At 45.1% G+C, this 9,652-nt stretch overlaps 1 protein-coding gene across 2 annotated transcripts; it reads right to left on the bottom strand.

Annotated features, from left to right (window-relative positions):
* Positions 1-398: 398 nt before the first annotated feature.
* On the bottom strand, positions 399-6,835 carry LOC138957152 (uncharacterized). Of its 2 annotated transcripts, XR_011452945.1 has the most exons (3): positions 6,581-6,835; positions 1,411-6,268; positions 399-1,098 (listed from the first exon to the last, which is right to left on the bottom strand). XR_011452945.1 is itself a non-coding variant. In XM_070328314.1 (2 exons), exon 2 carries the CDS (start codon positions 5,339-5,341, stop codon positions 1,985-1,987), a length of 3,357 nt encoding a protein of 1,118 aa, XP_070184415.1. In that variant the 5' UTR covers positions 5,342-6,268; positions 6,581-6,835; the 3' UTR covers positions 1,105-1,984. The 2 variants fall into 2 exon arrangements, 1 of the variants encoding a protein (XP_070184415.1); XM_070328314.1 differs by lacking the exon at positions 399-1,098 and having other exon boundaries at positions 1,105-6,268.
* Between the last annotated feature and the right edge of the window lie 2,817 nt (positions 6,836-9,652).

Below are 9,652 nucleotides of genomic sequence, written 5' to 3'. Positions count from 1 at the left end.
TTACTTGACCAAAATTTCAACCAATTGGGTTGAAAAATGAGGACGTGACAGTGCCGCCTCAACTTTCACGAAAAGCCGGATATGACGTCATCAAAGACATTTATCAAAAAAATGAAAAAAACGTTCGGGGATTTCATACCCAGGAACTCTCATGTCAAATTTCATAAAGATCGGTCCAGTAGTTTAGTCTGAATCGCTCTACACACACACACAGACAGACAGACAGACAGACAGACACACGCACATACACCACGACCCTCGTTTCGATTCCCCCTCGATGTTAAAATATTTAGTCAAAACTTGACTAAATATAAAAACAAGTCGCGTAAGGCGAAAATACAATATTTAGTCAAGTAGCTGTCGAACTCACAGAATGAAACTGAACGCAATGCTGTCGCGTGCATGCACGTTTGCATGTTTAGTTTTTCACACAAAAACTTTGGCCACACCACACAGCACTCACAGAACACCGATGCAAATAAATGAAAGTATTTAATAGTTCCCAGTTGGGTGAAATATGGGGGTGACGATGGATGGAACAATGAAAGGGTTACCACGAATGCATGAGGATGAACATAATGAACATGAGAAAGTACACAACAGTCAAAATAATGTCAACAAACGACATACGAGACAATCAGGACAGTCAAACACAAAGCACGTACGTCATAAAGGCCCTCCTCATTCCATAAATGATATCTATCGTAAGAAAGTACTTATCTACACGTTCGACGAATTCAGGGGGGGGGGGGGTGCGCCCTCGGGTCGACACCTGCGTCTCTGTCGCGGGGGTGAGAGAATCAGCCCAGTTGAGAGCTGTCACACGGCACACACTCTGCAGCGACGGCGCCGGTTCGATGTTGCTGCCCAACAGCAGCGTGGTTGCGCCGCTGTGACGTTACAAGATAGCTGCTCAAAACAGCGTAATGAAGCCTCGGAGAAGATCCAGAGGGGCTGCTCACACAGCAGCGTGGGGGTGACGATGCGAGAGTCCAAACTGGCTGCTCACGCAGCAGCGTGGTGGTGCCTCCTCCATGCTGTGAAGCTAGGGTTCGCACCTTCCCGTCCGGTCTGTCTTCGACAGTAAACACTGAAAGCCTAGAAGGCCCAAGTCAATATTCTCCCCAAAAATATAAGACACGTGACTTCCTCCTCCAATAGACATCATTATTAGGGATGAGGAGGAAGCACAATGACTAAACTTTGGTTTCCTTCTACGATATAATTTACCATTATAATGATTTCCTTTTAAACCCTATGATGAACACTATTTACAACAACACAAAGACGAGACAAAACAGTACAACTGGTAACTAATGTAGGTTCCCTGTCCCCTGCCACCGGCCGCTAATTCACCTTCAGCAAAAACTGACAAAAGTCTATCCAATTAGACCAAGAAATTTGACTTACCTCACACAGGCTAATGAAAAACATCGCGCACTTTACGCAACCGACTTTAACAAAGTCCACAGTAGACGTACATTACTACTGAAAATAACTTCGAACTCAAACGACAATTCACACACGAATTTCGAAGCCGTTCGAACAAACATCTGGTCTCGGCCGAGACAGAAAAAAGAATGCCTATGAATTTCTCAGTCAGCAACCAGGTAAACGGTGAACCCTACAAATAGCGCGCAGCTTACCGTGAACGTCCCGTGCAATGCGTGCAAAGCGTGCAAGGCGCGAATCACTGAGCTAAGCCAGCTACCGGTCTTCCCACCTTGACACAGGTACCTGTCAGCAACGCCCGACCAAGGAACCTTATAACTACATACAACTGTCCGCGACAATGCCCCCCAAGTTAAGCATAGACATCTGTCTACACGGCAAAAGATCCCTATTCAACGCATGCCCGACTGAGGTAGTCGGCTCCCACGTTGCGACTACCGGGAATCACCCGCACATGACAAAACAAACAAACAACAAGATATGCATTATTCCTGTAGCATGCACGTCAAAAATGTACAAAATACTGTGTTTCTTAGCCACCGAAGGTGTAGACCTTAACAGTTATGCCCGTGTTCTTGAAGACTTCCTTGATCATCTCAAGGACGGCGCTCCAGTTCAGCTCGTCCAATCCACATCCGATCCGCGGCATGGCCAGGGAAGCGACATTGTTCTGCTTGCAGTGGTCCCTCATAGCTTCCATGGAGGACCGCAGCGTTTTGTAGGAGGGTTTGTGAAAGTAGCGTTTCTTGGTGATCATGTAGTAAACGTAGGAAGCACCTACCTGTAGTACAGCTACCTCTCCCACCTTCTTGTTTTGTGCTCTAAGTTGATCAACTTTTCCAAACGATTGCTTGAAGTGAACGGCAATGCCTTTTCCCATCTCAAGATCTTCACTGACGCAGTGGGCCATAGCATCATCAGGTTCACAGCTGAAAAGGTCGCCTTTGATCTCTGTTAGCTCAAACCCCACAACAGGTTGACCCTGTCGTCCTTGTCTGTCTCTGTACAACTTTAGAAGATTGGCGTGGTACAGCTTCTCACGCCCGTAGATCCGAATCCTGTAGTCTGACTCGCCCTTCTTCTCCAGAACGTCGAATGGTCCCTGCCAACACAACTGCAGCTTGTTCTTCTTCTGCGGCAGCAGCAACAAAACCTTGTCTCCAGGCTGGAACTGTCTTCGCACTGTCTTCCGGTTGAACACCTCCGCGTGTTTCTGTGCAGCAGCTGACAGATTCTGACGCGCCAGTTTGCAGGTTTCCTCAATCCGGTTCCTCAAGTCAACCACATACTCAGAAGTCGTACGAACTTGTTCATCGACTTGCTCCTCCGTCCATAGGTTGCGAAGAACAGACATGGGTCCTCGCACTGTCCTGCCGTATAGAAGCTCAAAGGGAGAGAATCCCAGACTCTCCTGTGGAACTTCACGATAAGCGAAGAGGAGTGCAGGAATGTAGCGATCCCACTGCTTCGGTTTCTCTTGAGCAAGCTTGCGTAGCATGGTCTTGAGTGTTCCGTTGTACCGTTCCACCAATCCGTTTCCTTGCGCATGGTACGGAGTAGTCGCTAAACCCTTGATGGCCAGCAAACGCTCCACTTCTTTCATCACCTCGGACATGAACTGGGTACCACGGTCTGTCAAAATCTCTGAGGGAATTCCTACTCGAGTCCAGACTGCCCACATCGCTTCTGCAACCTTCACAGCCTCAATCGACTTCAATGGAATGGCTTCCGGGTACCGAGTAGCGTAGTCCACAAACACTAAGATGTACCGGTTACCAGACTCAGAAGCAGGGATGATGGGACCCACCAGATCGATCGCCACCCGCTCGAACGGCGTATCGATGAGAGGCATCTTACCTAACGGTACCTTCTGTGGCTTATGAGAAACCTTCTGACACTGATCACAAGACAACACAAAGCGACGTATGTCTGCGCACATACCTGGCCAAAAAAACTGCTGCCAAACTCGATCACGTGTCCTCTGGACACCCATGTGACCTCCCATAGGCGGTTCATGGGCCAACTTGATAACACCTAACCTCAACTGCTGGGGAACAACAACCTGAGTATAGACGCTACCACCACCGCGATACTCACGGTACAGAATCTTCTTCTTCCAAACAAACCCAACTTCCCCGGAGTGACCAGACGTTCTGACGTCTCGGCGATCTGCCGCCTCACGACAACTCTTCAAAGTCGAATCATTCCGCTGAAGGTCATGCAACTGCTCAGGGGTGACTGTTTCTAGCCCTGGAGCAGCAACATGTAACAAAGTCGACTTCTTCCCTTCAGCGGCAGCCTGAGCACGAGTGACAACTGACACAACCTTGGACACAGCGTACACTGGAAGAACAATCGAGTCACCCAGCCGGGCGTGATTACCTACAATGAAATCAGCAACAGGTGTATCCATGACGATAGCCTCAACCTCACCAGTGTAGAAAGGACATTCAACCTGAACCTTAATCACTGGATAGCGCCTCTTGATGTCTTTCTCAGCCATAGAAACCTCAAGATCCTGTCCTGTGAACTGAGACCTGGAAACTAATGAACTCTTCACGACACAAACCTGAGATCCAGTATCACGCAACCCCTCCACTGCAACACCATCCACTACAACCAGGCATCTCGGGTCGTAGTCTTGCTGGCTACAGGGAGTACACAAAGTGGGTACACTGACGGGCGGTAAAGACTTCTCAGGACCACTATTCACCGCTCCCGTCGACTTGCTCTTCTTGGGGCAATCTCTAGCCAAATGTTTGGGGGACTCACAGATGAAACACTTCCTACCGGATGTACCAACTGAGTTATCTCCACTTTTCTGCTTTTCACCAACGCCAGCCTTTCCACCCTGATCACGATCATGCTGAAAAAACTTCTTACTGTCACGGTGTGCTTCAAAATGAATCTCAGCGGACTTAACTGCTTCGGCTAACGTCTGAGGTTTTTTCTCCTTAACGTACGCGGCCATGTCCGCGCTCAGGGTCTGCAAGAACTGTTCCAGCAAAACCAACTGTTTCAGTTCTGTGATCTCGGAAAGCTCATGCCACTTAGTCAAATTCTCTTCAATGCAAGCACCGAACTGTCTGAACGTTTCATGTTCTTTTCTCTTGCAGGTTCTGAGACGACGGCGGTAGGTTTCGGCTGTGAGCTGATAGCGGCCTAACAACGCGACCTTCAAACCGTCATAGTCGTCTGCGCTATCATCATCCAGAGTGTTGTACACTTCTACAGCCCTACCCGACAACCTAGTCGAGACCCTAGTTGCCCACGTATTTCTCTTCCACTTGTACAAGGTAGCGACTCTCTCAAACCTTTTCAACCAAGTAGCTATGTTTTCTTTGCTCTCATCAAACATCGGTATGGAAGGCCGAAAACCACGAAGGTCACTAGACCCTTCTTCACCTGAGGAATCTCCCTCATTATCAGCTCCATCCCTACTTCCTTTCTTCACCCTCTTACTTTCCGACTCTCTCTGCAGGAGTTGCATGCGAAGGTCATGCTCTTCTCTTTCCTGCTTTTGCTTACGGTCATGGTCCTCTCTCTCTTGCCTTTGTTTTTCTTCCGCGGCTTTCTCATCAGTCTCTCGCTGAGCTTGAACATACTTAACTCTCTCATCAGTCTCTCGACGCGCTACTTCTAGCTTGTCCTGATAAGCTTCCCTTTCCAGCTCTAGCTTGTCCTGATAAGCTTTCTTTTCTAGTTCAAGTTTTTCCTGTTTCTCATCTTCACGGGTCATCCGCTCGGCAATAAACTCAGGAATACTGGCAGATTTAACACCTAGCTCCTCAGCAAGTGAACGCCACCTAGCAATCCTATCCGAACTACTTTCCGTCCTAGACGCCATGATAGCACTATCATCAAGAACACGACCAGAACGAAGTTCCATAAACAAGAACCAACTAGCAAACGGTTAGCCAAAACATGAAAAATCAAAACAAGGCACAGCTGACTGGCAACAAGGACAGGAAACCCACAAGGTTACCAGACAACAACAACAAAAGCTAATTAACTACAGTACATCAGTGTCCAGTGTATGGGAAGTGTGGCCAACGACAAAAATGAAGTGAATTCCTTGAATTCAAAGAGGATTTATCCTGGCAAGCTCGCCATTGTCGCGTGCATGCACGTTTGCATGTTTAGTTTTTCACACAAAAACTTTGGCCACACCACACAGCACTCACAGAACACCGATGCAAATAAATGAAAGTATTTAATAGTTCCCAGTTGGGTGAAATATGGGGGTGACGATGGATGGAACAATGAAAGGGTTACCACGAATGCATGAGGATGAACATAATGAACATGAGAAAGTACACAACAGTCAAAATAATGTCAACAAACGACATACGAGACAATCAGGACAGTCAAACACAAAGCACGTACGTCATAAAGGCCCTCCTCATTCCATAAATGATATCTATCGTAAGAAAGTACTTATCTACACGTTCGACGAATTCAGGGGGGGGGGTGCGCCCTCGGGTCGACACCTGCGTCTCTGTCGCGGGGGTGAGAGAATCAGCCCAGTTGAGAGCTGTCACACGGCACACACTCTGCAGCGACGGCGCCGGTTCGATGTTGCTGCCCAACAGCAGCGTGGTTGCGCCGCTGTGACGTTACAAGATAGCTGCTCAAAACAGCGTAATGAAGCCTCGGAGAAGATCCAGAGGGGCTGCTCACACAGCAGCGTGGGGGTGACGATGCGAGAGTCCAAACTGGCTGCTCACGCAGCAGCGTGGTGGTGCCTCCTCCATGCTGTGAAGCTAGGGTTCGCACCTTCCCGTCCGGTCTGTCTTCGACAGTAAACACTGAAAGCCTAGAAGGCCCAAGTCAATATTCTCCCCAAAAATATAAGACACGTGACTTCCTCCTCCAATAGACATCATTATTAGGGATGAGGAGGAAGCACAATGACTAAACTTTGGTTTCCTTCTACGATATAATTTACCATTATAATGATTTCCTTTTAAACCCTATGATGAACACTATTTACAACAACACAAAGACGAGACAAAACAGTACAACTGGTAACTAATGTAGGTTCCCTGTCCCCTGCCACCGGCCGCTAATTCACCTTCAGCAAAAACTGACAAAAGTCTATCCAATTAGACCAAGAAATTTGACTTACCTCACACAGGCTAATGAAAAACATCGCGCACTTTACGCAACCGACTTTAACAAAGTCCACAGTAGACGTACATTACTACTGAAAATAACTTCGAACTCAAACGACAATTCACACACGAATTTCGAAGCCGTTCGAACAAACATCTGGTCTCGGCCGAGACAGAAAAAAGAATGCCTATGAATTTCTCAGTCAGCAACCAGGTAAACGGTGAACCCTACAAATAGCGCGCAGCTTACCGTGAACGTCCCGTGCAATGCGTGCAAAGCGTGCAAGGCGCGAATCACTGAGCTAAGCCAGCTACCGGTCTTCCCACCTTGACACAGGTACCTGTCAGCAACGCCCGACCAAGGAACCTTATAACTACATACAACTGTCCGCGACAAATGCCATTTTTCAGCAAGACCGTATACTCGTAGCATCGTCAGTCCACCGCTCATGGCAAAGGCAGTGAAATTGACAAGAAGAGCGGGGTAGTAGTTGCGCTAAGAAGGATAGCACGCTTTTCTGTACCTCTCTTTGTTTTAACTTTCTGAGCGTGTTTTTAATCCAAACATATCATATCTATATGTTTTTGGAATCAGGAACCGACAAGGAATAAGATGAAAGTGTTTTTAAATTGATTTCGACAATTTAATTTTGATAATAATTTTTATATATTTAATTTTCAGAGCTTGTTTTTAATCCGAATATAACATATTTATATGTTTTTGGAATCAGCAAATGATGGAGAATAAGATAAACGTATATTTGGACCGTTTTATAAATTTTTTTTTTTTTTTTACAATTTTCAGATTTTTAATGACCAAAGTCATTAATTAATTTTTAAGCCACCAAGCTGAAATGCAATACCGAAGTCCGGGCTTTGTCGAAGATTACTTGACCAAAATTTCAACCAATTTGGTTGAAAAATGAGGGCGTGACAGTGCCGCCTCAACTTTCACGAAAAGCCGGATATGACGTCATCAAAGACATTTATCAAAAAAATGAAAAAAACGTTCGGGGATTTCATACCCAGGAACTCTCATGTCAAATTTCATAAAGATCGGTCCAGTAGTTTAGTCTGAATCGCTCTACACACACACACAGACAGACAGACAGACAGACAGACACACGCACATACACCACGACCCTCGTTTCGATTCCCCCTCGATGTTAAAATATTTAGTCAAAACTTGACTAAATATAAAAAGATCCATCTTGTGCTGTGAACGTACAACTTCTTTTTAGTCATTTAATATGTACTGTAATACTTTTGTGTGTGTGAAAAGCTCATTTAATACAAAGCATGGAGGAGAAATATTCATGAAAACAATGATCGTACCTGCACATAAGTTGAAATCAGAAAGACCAGGTCAAAGCGACTGCGTCCTTTCTTGCAAAATATGCGACCGGATTTTTCTCCTTAAGTGATTTCTGAGAAATCACCGATCGTTCTTGTCATTCGTTTTCTTATATTCAAACATTGTGTGTGTATGTGTGTGTGTGTGTGTGTGTGTGTGCCGTGTGTGTGTGAGTGTGTGTGTGTGTGTATGAGTGTGTGTGTGTGTGTGTGTGTGTGTGTGTATGTGTGTGTATGTGTGTGAGTGGGTGTGTGCGTGTGTGTGTGTGTGAACTGAAGAAGTTCCCGGGGAATTAAATCCGTTTTATGAAATAGGTGTGGTTACGGTAACCCGACCTACCCTATTTTTAGGGGCCGACCCTATAACTTTTTATTACATTTGTCAAAAAACAAAAAACAAAACAAGTCGCATAAGGCGAAAATACAACATTTAGTCAAGTAGCTGTCGAACTCACAGAATGAAACTGAACGCAATGCCATTTTTCAGCAAGACCGTATACTCGTAGCATCGTCAGTCCACCGCTCATGGCAAAGGCAGTGAAATTGACAAGAAGAGCGGGGTAGTAGTTGCGCTAAGAAGGATAGCACGCTTTTCTGTACCTCTCTTTGTTTTAACTTTCTGAGCGTGTTTTTAATCCAAACATATCATATCTATATGTTTTTGGAATCAGGAACCGACAAGGAATAAGATGAAAGTGTTTTTAAATTGATTTCGACAATTTAATTTTGATAATAATTTTTATATATTTAATTTTCAGAGCTTGTTTTTAATCCAAATATAACATATTTATATGTTTGTGGAATCAGAAAATGATGGAGAATAAGATGAACGTATATTTGGATCGTTTTATAATTTTTTTTTTTTTTTTTACAATTTTCCGATTTTTAATGACCAAAGTCATTAAATAGTTTTTAAGCCACCAAGCTGAAATGCAATACCGAAGTCCGGGCTTCGTCGAAGATTACTTGACCAAAATTTCAACCAATTTGGTTGAAAAATGAGAACGTGACAGTGCCGCCTCAACTTTCACGAAAAGCCGGATATGACGTCATTAAAGACATTTATCAAAAAAATGAAAAAAACGTTCGGGGATATCATACCCAGGAACTTTCATGTAAAATTTCATAAAGATCGGTCCAGTCGTTTGGTCTGAATCGCTCTACACACACACACAGACAGACAGACACACACACACACACACACACACACATACACCACGACCCTCGTCTCGATTCCCCCCTCTACGTTAAAATATTTAGTCAAAACTTGACTAAATATAAAAAACAAGTCGCGTAAGGCGAAAATACAACATTTAGTCAAGTAGCTGTCGAACTCACAGAATGAAACTGAACGCAATGCAACGCAGCAAGACCGTATACTCGTAGCATCGTCAGTCCACCGCTCATGGCAAAGGCAGTGAAATTGACAAGAAGAGCGGGGTAGTAGTTTAGTCTGAATCGCTCTACACACACACACAGACAGACAGACAGACAGACAGACACACGCACATACACCACGACCCTCGTTTCGATTCCCCCTCGATGTTAAAATATTTAGTCAAAACTTGACTAAATATAAAAACAAGTCGCGTAAGGCGAAAATACAATATTTAGTCAAGTAGCTGTCGAACTCACAGAATGAAACTGAACGCAATGCCATTTTTCAGCAAGACCGTATACTCGTAGCATCGTCAGTCCACCGCTCATGGCAAAGGCAGTGAAATTGACAAGAA

Source organism: Littorina saxatilis, unplaced genomic scaffold (genome assembly GCF_037325665.1).
Source record: "Littorina saxatilis isolate snail1 unplaced genomic scaffold, US_GU_Lsax_2.0 scaffold_142, whole genome shotgun sequence".
In the NCBI taxonomy this organism is placed as follows: Eukaryota; Metazoa; Mollusca; class Gastropoda; order Littorinimorpha; family Littorinidae; genus Littorina; species Littorina saxatilis.
The sequence above is the reverse complement of the archived record's forward strand: the minus strand, read 5'-3'. Positions and strand labels throughout refer to the sequence as shown.

What these genes read in the sequence shown, in the direction of transcription:
- LOC138957152 (XM_070328314.1), bottom strand. Translation starts at nt 5,341, where the DNA reads ATGGAACTTCGTTCTGGTCGTGTTCTTGATGATAGTGCTATCATGGCG.